Source organism: Neoarius graeffei, chromosome 11, assembly GCF_027579695.1.
Source record: "Neoarius graeffei isolate fNeoGra1 chromosome 11, fNeoGra1.pri, whole genome shotgun sequence".
In the NCBI taxonomy this organism is placed as follows: domain Eukaryota; kingdom Metazoa; phylum Chordata; class Actinopteri; order Siluriformes; family Ariidae; genus Neoarius; species Neoarius graeffei.
This window is the reverse complement of record NC_083579.1, coordinates 37,213,343-37,237,325: the sequence shown is the minus strand read 5'-3', so window position 1 is coordinate 37,237,325 and position 23,983 is coordinate 37,213,343. Positions and strand designations below refer to the sequence as shown.

At 43.7% G+C, this 23,983-nt stretch overlaps 1 protein-coding gene across 1 annotated transcript; it reads left to right on the top strand.

The window, feature by feature from the left end:
* The first annotated feature begins 309 nt into the window (after window positions 1–309).
* On the top strand, window positions 310–22,535 carry LOC132894231 (F-box only protein 33). The gene is made up of 4 exons (XM_060933785.1): window positions 310–890; window positions 11,101–11,211; window positions 15,067–15,734; window positions 17,801–22,535. Exons 1-4 carry the CDS (start codon window positions 505–507, stop codon window positions 18,070–18,072), a joined length of 1,437 nt encoding a protein of 478 aa, XP_060789768.1. The 5' UTR covers window positions 310–504; the 3' UTR covers window positions 18,073–22,535.
* The last annotated feature ends 1,448 nt before the right edge of the window (window positions 22,536–23,983 follow it).

Below are 23,983 nucleotides of genomic sequence, written 5' to 3'. Positions count from 1 at the left end.
TACACAGACATCAATGCGTTTTCACACTCTCAAGCACATTTGGGATTTTTTGCGGCCTCTAGCGGTCATTCATGGAATAGCAAAAACAACGCCACTCCGGACGCTACCGTTTGCAGCGGAAGGGGTTTCTCGAATAAACAACAAAAATAATACACTACTATCATAAACATTATGCGTCATATATCTTTTAAAGTGTTTGTATTTAAGGAATCACTACGTGCACGAGTGTTGTGTGTTGATAAAAGAGAGAGGGTTTAAACAGTGAAGGTGTCGGCTGTGTGGTGGCCCCCCCTCTATAAGAACAGAGAGATGGTATAAACCCGGTAGTGTTGAAAGCTGAGCTCGTCGGTGCTGGTTCTTGTTGTCGGGGGAAATTTTTAGTCGGTGGAGATTTAATCCTGCTGTCTGCTCCCCGTGTAGCGGTCTGATAAAGAGGTCGCTTTTCTCTGCGTCTCCGTTATTTTTGTAGCGAAACGGTCGTTAATTCCCCCCGGTCCTCCCGCCATGGCTCTGCGCGGCAGCGTTGGGGCCTCGGCGTTACCCAGCGAGCTCATCGTCCACATCTTTTCGTTCCTGTCGGAGCGGGACAAGCTGCGGGCCTCGGCCGTGTGCGCGCGCTGGAGGGAGTGTCTGTTCTACCCCGCACTGTGGAGCGAGCTCAAACTGCGCTTCGGTACCGGAACCGGGTCAGGACCGGGACAGGAAGAGGACACCCCGCGGCTCGAGTTCCTCATGAGACGGTTCGGCTCGTTCGTGCGCGAGCTGCAGCTGGAGTTCGGGCCGCTGGACGCGTGCGGGGGAGAACCGCAGAGTCACGAGCGCTGGAGGAGCGCGAGCCAAACCTACCTGCAGCACGTGCTGTGTGTGTTCAGCAGCCTGAGGAACAACAGGTACATCCGCACATAAACAACAACAACAACAACAACAATGCTGATAGCGGCTTCTGGCGCAGTGACAGGACAATATCAACAGCGATAATAAAAATATAGTGGACTGAACAGATGACGTCATGAATAAATAACAGGTTTGGTGTTTTAAAAACAGTGCATATCCTGGACCAATTTAGTGTTCTTTTTTTATGAAAGCATGTCCCTTTACACACTCATCCAGAAGGGTAATTCTGCACAAGGCCATCTGTCTACAGCAGAAAAAAATAAAATAACAAAACGCGTCTGGAAAAATCCCAAGGGAGTCTGGAGCCAGATTCGTGACGTCACCTGCGGAAGCGCGAGCTCTGCGCAGTCTCAGTGTAGACCGAGTTTAGCAGCGAGCGATTTTGCACTGAAATATGGAATTGTCACCTGAGCGCAATTTGGGAAACGCAGTGACAGGACAATATCAGCAGCAGCGATTTAAAAAAAAAAATATGAAGAGATGACGTCATGAATAAATAACAGGTTTGGTGTTTTAAAAACAAACCGTGCATATTCTGGACCAATTTAGTGTTTGTTTTTTTATGAAAGCATGTCCCTTTACACACTCATCCAGAAGGGTAATTTTGCACAAGGTCATCTGTCTACAGCAGAAAAAAATAAAATAACAAAACGCGTCTGGAAAAATCCCAAGGGAGTCTGGAGCCAGATTCGTGACGTCACCTGCGGAAGCGCCAGCAGGCTGCGCGAGCTTTGCACGGTTTCAGTGCACAGCCTGTGTAGACCAAGCGCTCCCATTTCTCTCTCATTGTCCGGTCTTTTGGGAAACAATTGGCCCTTTTCCACTACCCTTTTTCAGCTCGCTTCAGCCCGACACGGCTCACGTTTCGACTACCAAAAACCGGCACGACTCAGCTCGCTTCAGCCCTGCTTAGCCCCTAAAACTCGCACTGTTTTGGAGTAGGGCTGAAGCGAGCCGAAGTGAGCCGAGTGAGGCTGGGGGCGTGAGCAGACACTCCCCTGTGCACTGATTGGTGAGGAGGAGTGTCCTCACATGCCCACACACGCCCCGCGAGCACGCTGGGATCTGTAAACACCGCAAACCCGGAAGGAGAAGAATTACGAGAATTTCTGAAGCCTTATGCGCCTCGCCTCATCTATACGCTCTTGCCAGTATCTGTCCGCGTTGTCGGTGACAACAAGCCACAGCACCAAGACCAGCAACACTAACGACTCCATGTCCTCCATGTTTATTGTTTACTATTCGGGTCGTGAGACTACCGCTTAAAAGATCACTGATGTCACTGTTTGCGCTGTTTAACGACATCACCTGACGTCCACCCACTTTCGCTAACTCCACCCAATGTGTCCACCCACTTCGCGCTGAACCGTGCTGGCTGGGTTGTAGTCGAAATGCAACTCCAACAGCCCCGCTCAGCCCAACTCAACACGGCACGGCTCAGCCCGACTCAGCCGCGTTTGTAGTGGAAAAGCGGCAGATGAGTACTAATCCCATCAAGACTGGTGTTGCTACACCCTCCTACGATACATCTGTTCACCATTTTAATAATTACGTGATAACGTTGAAGAAATTTGCAGAAAAGGTTGTTTTCTCATAAACAAACCAGCGCTGGCGTAGGATTCAGAGGGAGGCGTCCCGCACGCGACGTCACGAAAATCAATGTTTGCCGGGAAATCCAAATGGCAAGTTTTTTCAGAGGCAGACCAATTCGCCTCAAATGGCTTGATTTCAACTGAATTTTTCTGGTATTGTGCAAAATGCGAAATGTTACACACATTTGACCAAAGTTTAATATAAAACAGGAGAATTACATTGATCTCGCTCCTGAATTTACCCGTGATGCGCACTTTAATCTCAGATATAGCAGATTTATAGAAACGTGTTAAATTATAATGAACATACTTGCATGTAAATATTAGTAACAAGAAAAGAAGTTTGTTTTGGAAAAATGGATTTATGTGTGAAACAGCTATGAGAGTATGAATACATTTAGAAGAACAGTTCAGACGAATGCACTGCTGCTCAGTTTTATTGTTTATCATAAATGGTGCTAATTCAGGTTTTGTTAAGGATTGTGTATATTAGGGGTGGGTATTGCCAAGGACCTCACGATACGATACGCATCACGATACGATATTGCGATATATTGCGATATTCTACATAGTTCACTGAAAAATGTAAACTGCATTATGCATCTTAAAATCCGAGTTGTATGTACATCAGATGATGGTGATAATTCATGGGATAAACTGAGTCAAAACAATGTAATTCTAATTATCCATGCCATTTTATTGTAACTATACAAGCCCAAGTTACAACATATTTGCAGGAACAACACACCGTCTGGAACACATTGAAAAGTGCAGTGTGCGTCTTATGCCGCTTTTCCACTACAAACGTGGCTGAGTCGGGCTGAGCCGTGCCGTGCTGAGTTGGGCTGAGTCGAGCTGAGCGAGGCTGTTGGAGTTGCATTTCGACTACAACCGCGCTGAACCGTGCTGGCTGGAAGTGGGTGGACACATTGGGTGGAGTTAGCGAAAGTGGGTGGACGTCACGTGATGTCGTTAGGCGGCGCAAACAGTGACATCAGTGATCTTTTAAGCGGTAGTCTCACGACCCGGATAGTAAACAATAAACATGGAGGACATGGAGTCGTTAGTGTTGCTGGTCTTGGTGCTGTGGCTTGTTGTCACCGACAACGCCAACAGATACTGGCAAGAGCGTATAGATGAGGCGAGGCGCATAAGGCTTCAGAAATTCTTGTAATTCGTAATTCTTCTTCTTCCGGGTTTACGGTGTTTACAGATCCCAGCGTGCTCGCGGGGCGTGTATGGGCATGTGAGGACACTCCTCCTCACCAATCGGTGCACAGGGGAGTGTCTGCTCACGCCCCCAGCCTCACTCGGCTCGGTTTGGCTCGGCTTGCTTCAGCCCTACTCCAAAACGAGTATTAGGGGCGAGTTTTAGGGGCTAAGCAGGGCTGAAGCGAGCTGAGTCGTGCTGTTCTTTGGTAGTGGAACCGCGAGCCGTGTCGGGCTGAAGTGAGCTGAAAAAGGGTAGTGGAAAAGGGCCATTAGTCTCCCTGAGCACAATTATGAAACAAAGTGCAGTGTGGGTCAGTGTCCACACACTGAAACTGAATTGAAACCTCAGTGAATCACGTTTCTTCTGAACTTTGAGTAAATACTCAAAATAAAATGCAGCATCTCTCACACACTAAAATTGAAAATGCAAAATAAAGTGCAGCTTCTTGCCTTTGGCCTTAAATGACAAAATTAAGTTCACAGTTACAGTAAGTCACACATCACTGAAGTAGACGGGAGGACTTCGGCGCTGTCCAGTGTAGTTTGCTTCGGGTCGGGTTTCGGCGGCTCCGGCTGAGCTAATATGTCGGGGTGGTGTCGTGCTAAGTAAGTTCGCAAGTTTGTTGTGTTACCTGAATATCTAATTGGAGCGAAACAGGTTTTGCAAAGTGCGTACTCTTTGTCCAGCTCACTTTTTTTTTTTCTCCTTTCCTTTGGAATCCAAAGTGCCTCCAAACATCTGCCTTAAAGTTCGGCGGCGTCTCTAGGTTTACATTAACAGCCATGCTTGCTTGTTTTTTTTCCTCACTGCAACCGCCAGGAAAAAAAGAGAAGATGAAGAGTGCCTTGCAGTGAGGTAGCGGCACAGCGACACCTTGCGGAGCGGAGGTGCGGAAGTCGTACTGGATTTACAACCCGTCTGAAACATGATTTATTATTTGAAAAAAAATATCGATATTCAAATTTTGAGTATCGATATTGAATCGGAAGACCAAGTATCACGATATATCGCCGTATCGATATTTTTGCCCACCCCTAGTGTATATGCATTTGATTAACAGAAGTGTAATGATGTATTTACAGGTATGGCCTCAGCAACACATTTATAATTAACATTTATGCATTTCCTGATTTTTATTTAAACTTCAACAAATGAGTTGGAGTTAAATTCTCTGTCGGTCATCTATTTAGCGTATCGCTGCAGTGGCATGGGCACTCTGACAGCTCCAGCAGTCGTGGTTATAGTAGTGGTTTCCTGAATCATTATTGACTCTGAATCATTCACACCTCTGGCGTGTCAGTAGCCAGTTAACCTAACCACATGTTTTTGGACCGTGGGGAGGAAACCCACAGTTCAAAGACACGCAGACTCGATACAAAAAAAAGCCCCTGTCAGCTGTGAGGTTCGAACCCAGAACCTTCTTACTGTGAGGTGACAGTGCTGCTTGTTGGATCCTCTGGAATAAGAAAAAGTAAATATGAACCAGGTCTAAATGAACTGAGAGATGTTCTGTAATTGACAAGTTACATATTGCTGCTTTAAGAGCAACAGATGCCCTGATTGCGTAATTGAACATTAACCTGATTTTAAAGAGGATTAAAGGAGAACTGAAGGCATTTTTTTAATCATCAAAATTCTATTTATCTCATTTTATTAAATATAGGAATGTATTTTTGATCGCTATTTTGTCACTGCTAGAACAAGTTATGAGTGTTTTGAAATATGCTCTGTAATATATCAGTCCATATGTCAAAGCAATGGGTGTAAATGAGGTTCGTTGAGACCTGCACGAGACATCGTAGGACGGAAGTAAAACGTACAGCGGAAATCAAAGTGACCAGTGTTGTCAAAAGATGCGCGTGCCCTCTTTCGAATGCTGATGTAATCAAGCCAAAAGTTTTGTTTGTTTTGATAGCAATCAGGAAAGTTTGAAAAAAGTCGGCAGTAATCGTCATTTAAACTCGTTTTTGTGCAGTATTTCGTTTGGAAAACAGTTTTCAAAATGGCAGCGCCGACACTTCACGTTTCGAAGTCTCGCACAAGTCTCGTGAAGATCGCACGGATAAGCGACGCCTGCCGTGGACCAAACGAACTAAATTCAACACGGCTAAAAACCGAATAGGCCGATAAGTATAATATTTAATTGCAATTAGTTGGCAATACGAGTCACGATATAAAGTTGCTAAAACCGAAAACGTAGTTGAATAACATGTTAATTAAGAAATGAAGCAAGTTTAAAAATGACTTCAGTTCTCCTTTAAATGCTGGTCTTTTGGTTTGGATGAATCAGATGTTTGTCTGGTATAATGAGTGACCGTACTGCATTATGTTGTCTTGAAGCGAGTTGTTCATAAATGGGGAACTTTGTGTTTTTGTACCGCACAAACATAATTAAAGTGCCATTCCACCATTGGATGTATTCTTTGGCATAAAATACAATATATTTTATGACAACATGACTAGACAGAGAAATCTTTTAGCTTCAAAATGATATATCAAACATCATTTTTTGACAACAAGTATATTAATTTTGCGACCAAAGTCACCTACCCTTTTAATTTCCGCGCGGTAGTGAAACGTGATGTCATCGGCAGGTTCCCCTTCTTGTGTACCACGTGTCGGTCTATTTTTAGACCAGGAAACCCCCAAAGTGAGAGAGTCATTTGTCCTCGTATATGGGGGCCAAAAAATTGCGAAAAATTTTGAGTTAATCTTTCAGTTAGCTAGATTTATTGGTATTAGCTAGATTTATTGGTATTATTTTTATCGCGTTCTATCCGCCATTGCTGATATGTGCCACGTCACGTGGTACACAAGAAGGGGAACCTGCCGATGACCTCACGCGCGGAAATTAAAAGGGTAGGTGACTTTGGTCGCAAAATTAATATACTTGTCGTCAAAAAATTGTTTGATATATCATTTTGAAGCTAAAAGATTTCTCTATCTAGTGATACCATTTATATATGTTGTCAAAATATATTGTATTTTATGCCAAAGAATACATCCAATGGTGGAATGGCACTTTAAAGCATATATGGATACGGCTAAATAAATAAAATCTATATCGCGGTATAATTTGTTCTTATTAACTGAACGTTATTGACATTTTCCAGAAGCGTTATTGACCATGGAGTGGTGGTGATCCAGGTGTGGCTCGGCGTTTACTGAAGGGTTTCTCATTCTGTTGAACAGTTCAGTGTTTTAACACACATCCCCCTAACTCCTCCGCTCCTTCACACACCTGTCTTTTAAACCTTTTAAGAAGGATCTGAACGTTCCTGAAACAACATTGTTTAGCCCGTCCCTGCCCGATGATGTCATCAGTCTGCGCTGCTGCTGAGAATGGCCTTCAGTCATGATGATTTAAGCCTGAATGAGCTTTGTGGTGTTTTGGATTTGGAGGTAGTAGGAGTAGGGCGGCAGGAATAATTCTCACCGATCCTTGATAGATGATGATGAGGATTGCTAGTTGTGGGAAGGAAAGTAGATATAAAAAAAAAGAGGTAATTTTTATATTTACACACCAACTTTTTGAAGTGTCAACACGAGGAGGAGAGCACGGTGGGAAAACTAGTAAACCAGAATAATCCCTGAGAAAATGGTTACTGTGACAACCTTGCTGCAAATAGGTGTGTGTGTGAGTGAGTGATGTGTATATAAAAATAAAAATTCTCTTGAGACTAGTCGGAACCAGTTATCTGCCCAAATAATCCTGTAGGTTGAGGGGTTTAGACATAATCTTGGTCATTAACTGGATCGGAGCCGTCCTGATTTCAAATTGTGCTAGTAAATATCAAACATTAGATATTTATGACTTGAAATCCCGTAGTGTTACGGGAACGGCAGTGGAATATTGAGCAGAAACCCGCAACAGCCCGTGATAATGAACAGACCTGGAAGCAGATATTGCGTGTTTGTGTAGGACGTCATCTCTGTAGCAGTGGAAGTTCAGAGAATGTATAAAAATGACCATATTTCTAATGATCACAGGTTTCACGCTCCCCTTCACCTGTGTACAAATAAGTGCTTGTAGCAGTAGCTTACACTAGCTCACCTGCAGCTTATGCTGAAAAACGTACAAGCCACGCGGAGTCGTCTCATGCCCCTTTTCCACCAAAGCAGTTCCAGGGCTGGTTCGGGGCCAGTGCTTAGTTTGGAACCGGGTTTTCTGTTTCCACTGACACAGAACTGGCTCTGGGGCCAGAAAAACCGGTTCCAGGCTAGCACCAACTCTCTGCTGGGTCAGAGGAAAGAACCACTTACGTCAGCGGGGGGGCGGAGTTGTTAAGACCAACAACAATCGCAAGACCATGAAAGATCGGCATTTTTAAGCGACGAGAAGCAGCAGCTGTACAAACGCGAAGTCATCCATTATTATTATTGTTGCTGCTGCTTCTTCCGTGTTGTTGTTGTTGCTTCAATATTCGCGCCAAGGTTTATGGAAACGTAGCGACGTAACTGACGTATACAGCGACGTAATGACGTGGCTTCCCTTAGCACCGCGAGCGATGGAAAAGCAAACTGGTTCTCAGCTGGCTCGCAAGTTGAACGAGTTGTGAACCAGCACCGGCCCCGAACCAGCCCTGGAACTGATTTGGTGGAAAAGGGGTATCTGTGGAGCCCCGGAGGCTCTGTACTTCTCGGCAATGTACTGCGTGCAGCATTTTATTTATTTTTTTTAATAAACCTTTTGTCACACGTACCTTGGAGCACAGTGGTGTAGTGATTAGCACGGTCGCCTCACAGCAAGAAGGTTCCGGGTTCGAACCCAGCGGCCGGCGAGGGCCTTTCTGTGTGGAGTTTGCATGTTCTCCCCGTGTCTGCGTGGGTTTCCCCCCCACAGTCCAAAGACATGCAGGTTAGGTTAATGTGGGGCGGCCTTGGGCCAAGGTGACTGCTCCCCGGGCACTCTGGTGTGGCTGCCCACTGCTCTGTGTGCGCGCGCATGTTCACTGCTTCAGATGGGTTAAATGCAGAGGATGAATTTCACTGTGCTTGAAGTGTGCATGTGACAAAGGTTTCTTCCTCACAGTGAAATTCTTTCTCTGCATTTAACCAGTTTGGGGGTGTGAACACACACGTGCGCACATAGAGCAGTGGGCAGCTGCGCTACGGCACTAAGGGAACAGTTGGTGGTTTAGGTGCCTTGTTCAAGGGCACTTGAGCCATGGATGTAGAGGGAGGGGAACATGCTGGAACATGCTGTTCATTCCCCCAACCCACATGTTTTCCTGCTGATCCAAAGCAGGATGACCTTTTTGATACCAAAGCTGCTTCTCTAACCTTTCAGCCTAATTATCTTATCCGCACTACAACTCCAGGACTGCCTATACACACTCTGTGTGATATATATCCCCCCCCTTCTGATTTTTTGCAGTCACAGATTAAAATCATGTATTTTGGCTGCGAGTTGAGATCAGCCACGTCTGAAAGCCTTCATGTTATCAGCGACTGTTTTATTAGCGTCCTTGCAACCAGAGACACTTGATAAACAGTACGTCGGTGTGAAAAATTTCTGAATAAAATGCCAGAGAGTGAGCGCTGCTACGACACTCGACTAAAGTCCACTGATAGGAAGACGCACCTCAAGGAGCAGATCGTTGAAACGTGGCAGATTTGACGTGCCCTCGCGGTACCGTTCTAATGGAGTAAAAAGGCATGTGGCATGCAGAAAAATTGTGGCGAATTCCAGCTTCTTGTATCCTGTTACCATTCTACCGAGGGATCATTTGTGTATGTTCTGTATGAGCTGATTTCTGTGTAATCGACGGCGTCAGCAGATTCTCTTTAATTGCATGGCTATTGTTGGAGGATCTTCCTCGTGTAATCGCACGGCATCACCGACTACTCCAGAACTCAACAGCATGTATACAGCTCCTGTTCAGTTTACTCAAGTATTGTGTGATGATAAATTGTGATGCATTTCTAACGATTTGAATTGACGAAATTAAAACTGAATCACCCTTATTACCATATTGCATAATCACAGTTTTTCCTTATTGTAAGTGCATTTGTTAATGTATCTTATTAACATGTAATAGTGGGAATAGATGTGATTTCACCCTGGGCGGAAGTAACTCAGGTCTAAGGGCCAATTTATGCTGACAACCCAGTCCTCGCAGATGGCGTCTGCGAAGCCCCCCCCTTCGCAGACGCTCTACGCGCACCTCCCAAAAATTGTGACCACCGCAGACAGCCTCGCAGACGAGGGCTCTGATTGGTCCACTCTACATCCGCTGTACACGCACTTCCGTTTCCCTACTTCCCCGGTTTGGTTTGTTTTCACGACCGGCATTTTTTAAAAACACGAGCAAAGATGGAGCAGCACGAAGAGCGGTTGATCGAGGAAGTGATTTCTAGATCCTTCAGCTGCATCTCGATCAAAGTGCGAACTCATCCAGTCGCCATTGTTGTTGGTGTTGAATGACCTGTTGCTCAGTAACCGGAGGATAAACACTCCACTAACCACGCCCACCAACTACTCCTAGCGATTTCGCGACTTCGTGCCCCCTTGCGTTGTGGCGGTGAATAACATCGCGCACGCCTATACACGCCTTTACTCCCCGCTCAACGATAAATTACAACTGTCTGCGAAAAGCTATCTGCGAAAGCCTTGTCGCAAGAGCATGCAGAGGCCTTGATGCTGTGAAAACGCACAAAAAACCGATCTAAAATGAGAAAGGGCTGCTGTGTGATTGACCGTACAAATAGATTTAACAAGAAAGCAGAGCTTTCTTTCACAGACTGACAAAAGCCAAAGAAAAGAGAGACAAATGGAGGAAGTAGAAATGTTTATATTTTTATTAATAAAAGCCGTATCGGTTATATTTTCATTTTTAATAAAAGGAATGTTTTAGTTAATAGGCTGTTATGTTTTACTCAATTTTACAAAAAGTTTTTTTTTTTTTAATTAAACAAAAGGAACATTTGATGGAAGAAAAATGTTGGAAATTTTTTGGTAATTTTTTTTTTTTTTTTTTTTTTTACCCAGCAATATTATGGTAAAATCGGAATGTGAATTGCATTGTGACTCGTTACATGCCTTGTATGCAATATTACAAAGCTGTTTCCAGCAGTAGAGGGAAAACATGCTATAGAGAAACCCAGGGTCGTGTCCTGTTGCCTCAGCATGATGTTTTAAAGCTCGGTGCAGATGTGTGCACACTGTGGAGCTTTTCTTTAACCATGTTTCTGGATTTGACTGCTTGTGAAAAGCTCAGTGTTTTTGTTATTACACATGGCCGCTCTCAGCAGTTAGGGTTATTCCTGCACTTTCACACGAGAGGCTTTAGTGTGTGTGTGTGTGTGAGGAATAGTACCTTCCTAACACTGTGAAATCCTCCATTTCAGTACAGTCCTGTCCTAATGCTAGAAAATGTAATATTCTTTGGCTTTGTGCAGGAATCTGCAGAAGCTCAGTGTGTACGGAGACACGTTCGTTCTTCAGGATGATGTTCTGCAGGACGGCTCTTACCTCAACCAGGTCGACCGAGGAGGCAAGAAAATTAAAGAGTAAGTCCAGCTGAGGTCTGTTGTTTGAAGCAGGTCTGTGCTGAGAGATGCATGACGTTAATAAAGCACGACACCGCAATTTTCACTGTGTTTCATTTGTTAAAGTTTCCTCGGTGATTTAGACCAGGGGTTCTCAACCTTTTCCACTTTAAGCCCCACTTATTCATACTTGTAACGAGTCGGGGCCGTTAAAAAAGATCCCTAATTATTTTGGTTCATCTATTTTGTTAGACTCTAATAATCTATTGTAAAGTGTATTAATGGAACACACGATTCCCTGTTACAGATGGGAGCCCAGGAATTGAATAAATATAATAAAAACAAATAGTTTTAATGGTAGGTATTGTATTTAAAACTGTATGGATGTGCCCGAAGCCAACATAAAACCATGCATGCAGGGCGTTTTCACTCAAAAGGGATTAATGATCCAAAAGTGGAGTCTGGTCCATTAACACAAGAACTTACTGCCATGTGTGTGTAGGTACATGTATGTGCAATTGGTCTTAAGTGATCAATCTCATTAAATCAGTCTCATTTAATAATACCATTAATTTTGGTGCTTAATAATAAATTACCAAACAGCTAAATTATGGTATATTCCAAACTATTATGATCACTTCCAATGCAGCAATGTATCACTTACCGAGCTACATAAAGCTACAGCCAATGGCATTCATATACACTTTGGAATTCTTTGAGATTGGATGACTTCAACAATATGGAAGCAACACAGACACAGTTTAACAATTAATTGAATTTATTATTGGAATGTGTGTGTGTGTGTGTGTGTGTGTGTGTGTGTGTGTGTGTGTGTGAGAGAGAGAGAGAGTGTATGTGTGAGTTGGGGGATGGGTCACCACGTGTTTTTGAGGAGAACAAAGGATTAGCTGATTGCTAATTCCACTAGCTTATAACATTACCAAATCCACTGAAATCTTGATGAGGTCAAAAGATGTGTAATAATGAAATTAAAGGTTAGAAAGGATGGCAGAAGCATGCAACAGCCTATCTAAATAAAAAAAAAACAACTGAGAGAACATAGGACAATGACCAATTCACACTCTAACTGTCTACAGTGTGCACAATTAAACAATTCCTGAGTTTAAATTCACACTACTTCATAAAGCTAATTCCTAAGACTAGTCTTTTTGCCCAAAAATGCCAGTCTTACTTCCAGTATCTTGCTTATGCAAGATTATAGAGATGTTCCGGGACTTTTGGAGTCCACAGGAGCACGTGAGTCGCTTCCGTGAAGACGCAGAGAATTTCTTGGTCCGACGCTTTATCGTTCGTGAAGAAAAGTCTCTGATCAAACAATGTGCACAGCGCTTTAGTCAGAAGAAATCCGGTCGCTTCTAACTTTTGATTAAACTGCTTTGGGCGGCAGTCATAACGTTACTTATGAACAAATGAAAGGAAACCGGTTGTAACTCAGTCTGAGTTAGATCGCGCGATTCTGGAGTTTTACCGTGGCAAATGAAAGAAAACGTGCTAAATTCTTACTTGCAAAGCAGACGTCTTGGTTCTAGATGTTCTGGTGAGCGGGCCTCCTTGTGTCCGTGTTGAATTCACGCGGCGCCAAAAGAGGAAGAATGGCGGATTTCCGGGTCACTTATAGGATCATGGAGGAAGTGACGTAGGTGATCCCGCCCAGCCATGACGTAGGTCACCGCGGAAGTTAGTTGATGGGAGTTGTAGTTCTTGGACAGTAGGTGGCGACTGTACCTACATTTGTGTACAGCAAACAAGCAAGTTATTAAAACCAAGAAGTCCACGCAAAAGAAGTGGATATAGAAACCACTCAATGGGATTAGATCCTTACACACTAACAAAGAAGGATTTTTCCCTAGGAAAGAGAAATTTACGAGCTAAATTTGACATTAGTAGAATAAATTTTGATCCTATTGTAGCTGGAATTAAATACAAAGACAATAGTTACGCATACTACTAATTAACTTAAAGATAATTAACAGATAGTCAACATTTTAAGTTCTTTTTTTTTTAAGATTTTGTACATTTTTAGTCTTTTGTATCTGTACATGCACGACCCCACCAGCTCTGCTGATCAACTTGTGTTTAAATAAAATTATTCATGATGAATTGAAAAATTATCCATCCGTTGAGTTTCCCGACATCTCAAACTACCTGGTGCTGCAGACATCGTTCTACACGGACACACAGATGGAAACCTGGAAGAGCATGGAGGAGTACAACTTTTTATATGTGACTGGGTTAAAGATCTGGGGATCAGGACATTATAAGGCGGTAGATGGAGCCAAGTGCAGGAAGAGTGTTTGTTAGCAGGCGTGGTATTTACAAAAACTAAACGCAAACGAAAGCAGAATCATGAAGCAGAATATTTAAACAGTGTTATAAATATGGCTAGAAACAAACGTGACCATGATGATGATGATACTTCGCAACGCCTCTGTGAAAACAGCGTCCTTATCTGCAGATGGCGCTAAAGCCTGTATTGTTTTTGACCAGGTAATTAGGAATTTCTGGGTTTTGTACGCGTCTTTTGTGACGGTTGCTAGGATGCTACAAGTTTTAGTATCGGGTGTAAACAAACCACAGCTGTTCGATTCTCAATCCTCCCTGCTCTTCTCGTCCGGCAGGCATCACAGATCCATATAATTTACACACAAACGTATTTATTTATTTTGCCCAGTGTGTCCGTGCATGCGCACGCACGCATGGGGGGGGGTTAAATGCAAAGGAGGAATGTGACAATAATAAAGACTTGTTGTTCTTAATTTACCTACAAATGTATGTATTCCAATTGAAAGGTGTATGTCAAACCAGCTACTGGATTTGGGACACTACAGCATCCTGAACTATTTAGTATTTGGCTTCAAACTTTAAGAAAAATTGTGGCCCACTAATCGGCCGTGGGCGGCACGGTGGTGTAGTGGTTAGTGCTGTCGCCTCACAGCAAGAAGGTCCGGGTTGGAGCCCCGTGGCCGGTGAAGGCCTTTCTGTGCGGAGTTTGCATGTTCTCCCCGTGTCCGCGTGGGTTTCCTCCGGGTGCTCCGGTTTCCCCCACAGTCCAAAGACATGCAGGTTAGGTTAACTGGTGACTCTAAATTGACCGTAGGTGTGAATGTGAGTGTGAATGGTTGTCTGTGTCTATGTGTCAGCCCTGTGATGACCTGGTGACTTGTCCAGGGTGTACCCCGCCTTTCGCCCGTAGTCAGCTGGGATAGGCTCCAGCTTGCCTGCGACCCTGTAGAACAGGATAAAGTGGCTAGAGATAATGAGATGAGACTAATTGGCTGCAGCCCAGTGGTTGAGAAACACTGATTTGGAGAACTCTGAGATCCTGTTTCTGCTGCTGTAGAGAAAAACAGTAGTGCCTAATACATCGGTCTTAAAAACGGAACTTGGGATCATTCCATTTTTCTCATTTCTGCAGTTTTTTTTTTCTTATTGTGAAAGCGTTTCTGAAACAGATGTCTAAAAATTTCTTTCAAAATGTGCTCCCCCCCAATAAACAGTCTTCCCTGTTTCTTTAACCATGTTAAACTGCATCACCTTAAATTTTTTTTTTAATGAGAGCTCTCCGAAGTGAGTCTTCGTATGTGGCCTGCTTTAGCTTTTGAGCGAGTGGCGCACACTGACATTGCATTAGCAATGATGATGGGTTTTTGGTGTTGGATTTCACATAAAACTTTCAGATAAAAAAAAAAAAAATAAGAAACCAAACTGATAATCTGAATTTATAGTACAGAGTTTTGTTCATGTTGTACAGAAGTGCTATAGTGAGTAAACATGAAGCTTTCAAGCGTTCTCAGTGTGAGGATCCCACTGCCCCTTATTCTTAATGATTTCTACAATTTCTCTCTCCTCTCTCAGGATCCAGCAGCTGTTTGAAGACTTCCTGTCGAACAGCAGACAGTTGAAGTGGCTCTCGTGTTCCTTCATGCCAGGCGTTTTAACGCCACACTCTCTGTCCTCGCTGTCCAACCCAAGTGCTGAGACTCTGCAGCACCTGAGTCTCCTGGACCACCAGACCTCCAGCCTGCTGTCGTCCTCAGAGCTGCAGCGTCTCTCCAGCTTGCGCTCGCTCTCCATCGACTACTGCGACTTCTCCTCCTCTATGTGCCAGCTGTTAGCAGACATCAACCGAGCACCGCTGTTGCGTTTATCTTTACTGCTCAACGGCGCCGCCCTGGAGGCTAGCTCTCTGGACTGCACCGCGTCCGATTCAGACTTGAAGGCTCTGACGAGGCGAAACGCAGACCTGCGAGTGTTCCTGATGGTGCTGGATGTGTGTGATGACGTGCTGGAGAGCGTCCTGAAGCCCAGCCTGCCTCTCGAGCGGATCCACGTGGACAGTTACAACGCGCCACTCGGCGACACCGTCCTCGAGCGCGTCTCGCTCCAGTACCACAAAACGCTCACACACTTCGTCCTGACGAGAGACGACGGACGATTCCCCGACCTCAGTGGGAACAGAAACGAGGATCCACTGGTGCTGCTGGCGTGGCGTTGTGTTCATCTGTCTGTGCTCGTCATCCACGGTGAATACACACCGCTCACTTCACTCTAATCATATCTGCACTTTTACTCCTTATGTTTCTCGTTTATCATCTCACAGGGCTGCTGAAATTCCTGTGTTCCGTTTGGTCAAAAGGTGTTGATTAACGTTCTAATGCATTGTTTCTATAGGAACAGCTCATTCACAGGGATTTGTACAGCAGAAGTGCTACATAAACACATTATCATGATTTGATCTTCTGTCAGGAGTAGCGTTGTAGTCAAGATCTAAACTGAGACCAAGTCATGACCAAGACCAAAGTGTATTGAGACGGAAACGAGACCAAGACTTTCAGGGGTCGAGATCAAGTCAAGCCCAGGACCAGACCAGTGTGTGAAGGGGGTGTGGCGAAGGGTGACCGCTATTAACAGGAAGGAAAATCTCAAATTGGTAACGAGTCACATTATTGGTCGCAAGCGAAGCAGGAAACTTTATATCCAATCACAGTAACAATGTTAAATAAATAAATAAATAAGACCCTGCACGGGAAATTTGGTAAAATCCCCACGGTTGTGGTTTTCACTGGTCTTTTGAAAGAAAATCCCGAGTCCTCCATGTCTGAGACCAAGGCAAGACTGGGGGAAGCCGTGGCCTGATGGATAGAGAAGCAGCTTTGGGACCAAAAGGTCACTGGTTTGATTCCCTAGACCAGCAGGAATGGCTGAAGTGCCCTTGAGCAAGGCACCAAACCCCCAACTGCTCCCCAGGCTGCTCTGGGTGTCTTGTATGTCGCTACAACAGTAATAAGGTGTTTTTGTTGAAAATTTTTGGAAGGAGTCTCCAGTGTCAGAGCAAAGCTATAACTTTAGATTTTCCAACATCTTCAGAACAGAGTTGTTCACTTTTTTGGGAAATTCCTGGTAGCCCCCCCCCCAAAAAAAAGGGTGTGGTGTGGGTGGTGGGGTTTTTTTTTTGTTTGTTTTTTGGCGGGGGGGTGGTTTTTCTTATTAATTTCAAAAGGGAAAGGAAGAATAAATAGAAGCTTGGAATTAACTGATATGACCAGGAGTCTTTATAGAGAAATATTATAAGTTTGAGTAGGTGCTGTATCTCTATGTACAATCATGACACGTCAAATATCATCTAAAACGGGGCTTTTCAAAGTGTGGGGCGCGCCTCCCCTGGGGGGCACCAGAGTTCTTCAGGGCTGGGCGCAACGTGAGGAAACATGAACCAGAATAAGTTACTATTGCGGACATTTAGCGAACTTCAGCTAGCCTTTGCCAGAGACTAAAATGGATCGATTTTTAGTACCTAAAGCTACAGTGAGTGAGGAGACAGAGTCTGGGCCAAGCAACAAAAGAAGGAAGTATGACCACGATTATTTAAAGTTTGGATTTTCATGGACTGGATCTGAAGATGCTCCACTGCCACAGTGTGTTGTCTGCCAAGAGGTGCTCGCTAACGATGCTATGAGATGTTTAAAATGTGTAAAACAAGATGTTTTAAAAAGCACAGATGTTTAAAATGTGAAAGAAAAAAATAAAATGTGTACAACAACCATTCATTATCTCATTATCTCTAGCCGCTTTATCCTGTTCTACAGGGTGGCAGGCAAGCTGGAGCCTATCCCAGCTGACTACGGGCGAAAGGCGGGGTACACCCTGGACAAGTCGCCAGGTCATCACAGGGCTGACACATAGACACAGACAACCATTCACACTCGCATTCACACCTACGGTCAATTTAGAGTCACCAGTTAACCTAACCTGCATGTCTTTGGACTGTGGGGGAAACTGGAGCACCCGGAGGAAACCCACGCGGACACGGGGAGAACATGCAAACTCCGCACAGAAAGGCCCTCGCCGGCCACGGGGCTCGAACCCGGACCTTCTTGCTGTGTACAACAACCATTTTTTTTAAAAATACGAATGGAACATTAAGTATAGCAACAACGAAAATTGTGAGGGGGGTGTTGTTGTTTATTTGCTCTTTGAGGGGGGGCTGACTCTCCCACACTTTGAAAACCCCTGATCTAAAATATTACAAACCTGTTAATTTTAAAAAGGATTTTTTTTTCCCTTTTCTTTTCCCCCTTTTCCCCCCCAGGTTATACGGTGTGGTCTCACAACCTGGTGGCCATCTCTCGGCTGCGTGGCTCCAGTCTGCTCGTCCTGGACGTTTCGGAGGAGAGCATTGACTTCGACCCGGACCAGGCCCTGTTCTCTAAAGGCGATTCGGTGCAGACGCTGGTGAAAGAGGTGTCGCAGGGTCTGGGCCGCGCCTGGCATCCCTCCGTCGCCACGGAGAACAGCGCCATAGTCAACGACCCCACACTGCACTTCCACCGCGAGATGCAGAGCTTCAGCGAGAACATCTAGTCTCTCTCTCTCTCTCTCTCTCTCTCTCTCTCCCCTTTATTTTTTTTCCCTTCCCTAGTGTGTGTTAATGCTGTGTGTTGATTTGTTCTGCTGATCACGTGCCCACTGTGAGGTCCTCTACGCTCTTCTACATGCTCGTTCACATGTTTACGTTCACGTAGCGTGCGTGTGTCTGAACGAGCTGCACTTCCACCTCCAGTGACGCGATGCGCTCTCATTTTTACACCTTTTTATATATTTTCCACCCCGTTATAGTGAAAGTGCTCTTTCTGTATGTAACGCTGCTCTCACCTCCACTACGAGGCAGTACAAGTGTAAAATTGCTTTCCTGCTTTTCCTTCTCCTTTATCTCTCCATTTCTTACCCTCGCGGTGGGACTTAACACTCTGTACGTAATGCCAGTTACATCTTTTTTTATTTCTTTTTATTTCCTGTGTGAACGAATCCACTGTATTTGTATGTGCCGTGTTTAACCAGTATTATTAGCGCTATATATTTATATCGGTCTATATATTCTGCTTATGGATAGCCGCCCAAGTTTAGTAGCTGATGAGTGGACGCTGGAGAGGGTCTTTATTGTTATTTTTTTTAATCGCTTCGTTCTAAAATCTCAATCTGGAGTTACCTCAGACTATCAGCTCCATCACGATCAAGCGGGAAAGTCTTCCAGCTGAGTGCAAGAAGCTGAGAGATGATTGGCTGGAACCTGGCAGCCTTGCACTCTGTTCATCACTTCCTGTTGGTTAGATTTCTCAGTAATAATGTTGATGGCGGTGGTGATGGGATTTTTTTTTTTGGAAGTGTACACTTTGGCCGAGCGTTTCTGATCGAAGACGCTTCACGAAGAGTCCTTTAGCACAATATCGGGACTCTCGCTCAGTCTCAGGTAGGAGATCGGAGATAAGTTACTTTGAAGGTTTTCAATCATTCTGTGGTCGGTTTGTTTTTAATTTGATTATCCTTCCGAGATCTCGGGTCACAGGATCTCAATATTTTTCCTCTATGAGCCGAGCTGTTTGTTGTTTGAGCTCTTCCAGACTACACACACCTTTGTTGGTGGGGGAGAGATACTTTTATGGGCTTTCTGTCTTTGCTATTTTAAAGGTCCTGCAGGGAAACGGGGAAACATCCTGCTTGGTGTTTTTAGTGTTAGAACATGGACGTTAAACTCCAGCCTTCTGAAAAGGTGCACTTTTTTTTTTTTTTTTCCTTCAAATGACATTTGAAAGAAATGTCTAGAATCGATGTTGTAAGTGAACGAAGCACGCGTTTCAACGCTTCCTCTTGGATTTCGCTAGTCGCGTGCTGACATCTCATCTCATGCTGTCACTGGGCAGTTTCATCCTCGGCTGAGAAGGACGCGAAGCCAAAAGGAAACGGCTGTCTATGTTTCACCGTCTGTATCGTGCTGCCAAAAATCTTTAAGCGATAATGATATTGTGTGATGGAAACATCATGATGCATAGTATAATCGGTTATCAGCACGTGCCTAGATGAAGAAGCCATGCAGGAAAAAAAAACCCCTGTTTTAATTATATTTTGTTCTTGTAATCGCAGTATCTCAAGTGTGTAAGGTAGAACATCAGCCGAAACAAGGCGAATCCTGCAGTGTGTGCGTGCGTGCACGCATGTTTTGGTTATGCTTTGATCTGCAGCGTGTGCATGAGTGTTTGTTTGTTTGAGGAGGAGCCGCTTAAAACCCTGCATGCCGATTAGTGCGAATTTCCCCGAGCCAGCTTTCTATTTTAGTATCGTACCAAAAACCTAGAGAAGCGTTTTTCCTTGAGTGGCTTTTTTTTTTGTCATTGTACGAGTTGGATGGAGAAGAATGCTGAAAGCGCTAAGGCATCTGTGCCGTGCCTAAATCAAACTAGCTTTCATGCTTGTGTTTTGTGTGTAATGTTACTGACATGGTGTATTTAAAGTATCGTGTGTGTGTGTTTTTGTTTTTTTTGTCGTCGGAGCAGAAGGTGTGAACCACTTTTTTTTTTCTCAGCGGTGAACAGGAAACAGCCGTTCTCAGGGTGCGTGTGTATGTGGGCAAAAGCGCAGGTTCAGCTCAGGCCTCTTTAACTGTGCCGAATCATCACGGCTCACAACATTATCACGATATCGCGTTTAGGTGCATGTCGGTTGGAAGGAAAAGATGGCCGTCCTCATGCCAATCGGATGGAGTCTGTAATTGTAAGATCTCTGTGATGATGTATCATGAGCAGATGGGTAAGGGTTTAGCATTGATCATGAGCCTGCATCTGCTGACGTTAAATACCAAGAGGAGAATTTATGGTGACGTATCGTTGCATCAATTTATCGGTGTATGTCTACGCGAAAAAAAGAAAAAAGCGAGTCACTGGAATTTCATTTTGTCGGCTGCCAAAGATCTCGGAGACGCCTCGGCTCGGTTCTCGACTTATTTCCTGCCGCTCCGGGGCTACGAATGAGGCATGTTGGGGTTCCACAGCTGTGCTGTGGCATTGTTATTCCGGGTTAACACCAGTAGATCTCTCGTATATAAATGCACCTGTTTTCACTGTGAAGAGCGAATGTACTTTAACCTGAGGTCCTTCTATCAGACCTGCTATAAGCTGCTATGAGACGTGTAAGGAACATTCCACTGGGGAGTCGATAAAACACGGCCAAATGTCTGCATGAAATACAGATACCCTTCTCCCTTTTTTTTCTTTTCTTTTTTTTCCTTTCTCTGATTTGGATCTGAGAGTCAGCAGGTGACTGGGAGTGAACATTTACAGTAACGGTGCCTCAGTTTTGCTATGTGGAAAGGAGATTTGTATTCTTCCTAGAGCAGTTAATGGGTCTTTTTTCATTTCATTCGCATGTGTTTGGGTGCGTAGTAAGCTCGCGCAAGCCAGTGAGACAAGAATGATTGGAAAAAACACCTCTGTAAAGGCTCTCGGCTGGTTTAGTGTTTCGACCACATCAAAACAAACTATGCAAGTGGAAACGTGTACGATGCAGACGATCCAGTGGCTCTGAACCATTTTTCTTTCGGTTACTTAAACGGAAACGTCACACGCAATTACACTTGGCCTTATTCTCTTCTTCTTAATAATATGACTTCTTATTGTTTTAAGATCTCGATTCTTCGGAAGCCGACTCCGTTCCGTGGGTTCAGACGTGGTCTCTGTGAGACTGGCCAGCGGGCCCCAGTTATTAATACGTGGTACGAATGTTGTGCATTTGTTTAAAATCAGGATAGTCTGCAATAACGCAGTGGCCAACAACGGGGCATGTGCAGTGCCAACACCGCACTGCGCTGCTTATAAACATCACAGCGAGGTAAAATCACACGGAGAGGTGTTGGGCATGTGCAATTTTAGAATTTATATCACAATATTTATTACTATAATGTACAACGCAAAACCACAGCAGAAGCAACTTTTATGCTAAGCGTTAGCCTTCAGGGTGGAGCTTAAGTTCAGTTTGAACATCCAGTCACAAATGTGATCATGTTACGTCACCTAGATTTTGTTTTTGTTGTCCTCAGCTTAAACTAGGATCGAGCCTTAGTATTTTATACTAACGTTTATGGCACAGTACCGTATAGCATTGTTGGCTAACAAACGTTAATGTTATTTCTGTTGCTCTAGAGCTCAGATGTTGCATAGCTGGCGAATAAACTATTTTTATTGTAATTTAAAACTAGTATTTTGCACTGCCTAGCAAGTGTTAATTAGGCTGTTTGTGTAGAAACCAGTAAATGTGTTTTTTCTAGCAAGCTAATAATTACTAGCTAAATTAAATGGCTGACATTTTGTGAACGACCGTGTGTAATTACAGACTGTAGATTACGCTAAAGCACTACTTCAGGTTAAAGGAATGCAGTAGTGTCTGATTTGTGATTGGTTGGTTGATCAATAAGCTTCGCCCTTGTTGACTGAGAAACATTGGCACAGTGAGGATATTTTAAAACTTTATCTCTCATTTTGAATATTGTGATATAAGGCTAATCGACACATGCCTCCTGGGTATATATATACATATATTGACGATATGTACCTTAATGCCACATCGAGTATAAATCTGTGTGTCCGGGTTCTGTTTATGAACGTGGAGAACGTTTATAAGCATTGTTTTTGCAAAAAAAAAAAAAAAATTTAAGAAAAACTGGTTTTACCATCTTAAAGAAGTGTAATATTTGGGCAGGTGTGTTATGTCTGCTCTTTTGTCTCCAGTGAGCACATAGCATTGGATTTTCTATGTACATCTCCAAACAGGAAGTCCTCTGGCACATGGGGTGAACATGCCAGGCAGGGAGAGATTTTTAATCATTTACAGAAAAAGATCTGAGATCTGTTTCACCGTAAAACGAAGGAAAAAAACCTACGATCCAAACAAACCGTAACTGATGTGTTGGATAAAACCAGCATGATTTGTTGATTTGAATCAATGTGGAATGAATGCAATTTATTTTAATCAGTAAATAAAAATGATTTAAAAAAGAATCACGCTTGTGATTATTTTGATGTGAGTATTTAACTTACGGTAAATTTTCCTGAAAAAGGATTATAGTCCATAACAGTTTTCAGTGTCCTCTTCAAAGTAACGTTCTCAAACACATTAACCGCTAGTTTTATCAGAGACACTGGTTTATATCCCAACCATGAAGACGCACTTATTTCTTATTTACAGTTGACGCTGCTCCACCTGTCCTGCTGAATTAAGTAAATTATAAGTCCCACCCCTTGGCAAAGAAACAGCCAATCGGGGAGCTAGTAAAGACGTCCACAGACAAAGACTGACCTATCGCACCTTTACACTACTGCTAAATATAGAGCGTTTTGCTCTGTCATGAGTGAGGAAACCCGCATGCACAGTAGCCAAACTTTTTTTTTTTCTGTGTCCTGTAGCTCTATTTATGATTTACATGTCTCTCCATATTCAAATCATATTCAAACAGATATGAGCATGTGGTTGTTTTTTTTTAAATTAAAATGACTGGATAGAAGTGCTCACGATGGCTGCCAAGCAGAAAGAAATTACTAAAAGGCCTTTGGTTTTGGTGATTATTGATCATCGTGATTAGGCCATCCATCCATCCATTATCCGTAACCGCTTATCCTGTTCTACAGGGTCGCAGGCAAGCTGGAGCCTATCCCAGCTGACTACGGGTGAAAGGCGGGGTACACCCTGGACAAGTCGCCAGGTCATCACAGGGCTGACACATAGACACAGACAACCATTCACACTCACATTCACACCTACGGTCAATTTAGAGTCACCAGTTAACCTAACCTGCATGTCTTTGGACTGTGGGGGAAACCGGAGCACCCGGAGGAAACCCACGCGGACACGGGGAGAACATGCAAACTCCGCACAGAAAGGCCTTCGCCGGCCACGGGGCTCGAACCCGGACCTTCTTGCCGTGAGGCGACAGCGCTAACCACTACACCACCGTGCTGCCCCATGATTAGGCTACAACTGCTAAATTATCTTTTTAAATTATAGCAAAAAAGCATGGAACAAATTTGTAAAACAGAAAAGTAAAAATGATAGTAAATGCAGTAGTAAAAGCTTCTTGAACTATAGTCAAGTTTCCACTGCAGTTTTGCTCAAAATAGAAGTGATTTTATTAAAAAAAAAAAAAAACACACTTATTGTGAATAGTCTGTTTCTCCACTGAGTGATATGTCATTAAAGCTGGTTCTCAGCTCTTTTGTCAGACTGGTAGCGTTTCCATGTGCTCCGGTCATGTCACTTCGATGTGAAAAATGTTTCCACTTCAGTTTTTACAAAATATTGCTTTATTTAATCATCTAAAAAAAAAAAAAAAACACCTCATGTGAGTGTACTTTGTGATACGAGTTTAAGTAATTTATTTAAATTACACAATTTTAATCAGCATTTTTTAAAATTTGTTTCATATTAATCACCTGAAAAAGCAATTCCAGAA

Bases quoted from the DNA above. Each gene is read 5' to 3' on its own strand.
- LOC132894231 (XM_060933785.1), top strand. From the start codon at position 505: ATGGCTCTGCGCGGCAGCGTTGGGGCCTCGGCGTTACCCAGCGAGCTC. The intron at 891-11,100 runs GTACATCCGCAC...GGCTTTGTGCAG, and splicing joins AGCAGCCTGAGGAACAACAG to GAATCTGCAGAAGCTCAGTG. The intron at 15,735-17,800 runs GTGAATACACAC...TTTCCCCCCCAG, and splicing joins GTCTGTGCTCGTCATCCACG to GTTATACGGTGTGGTCTCAC.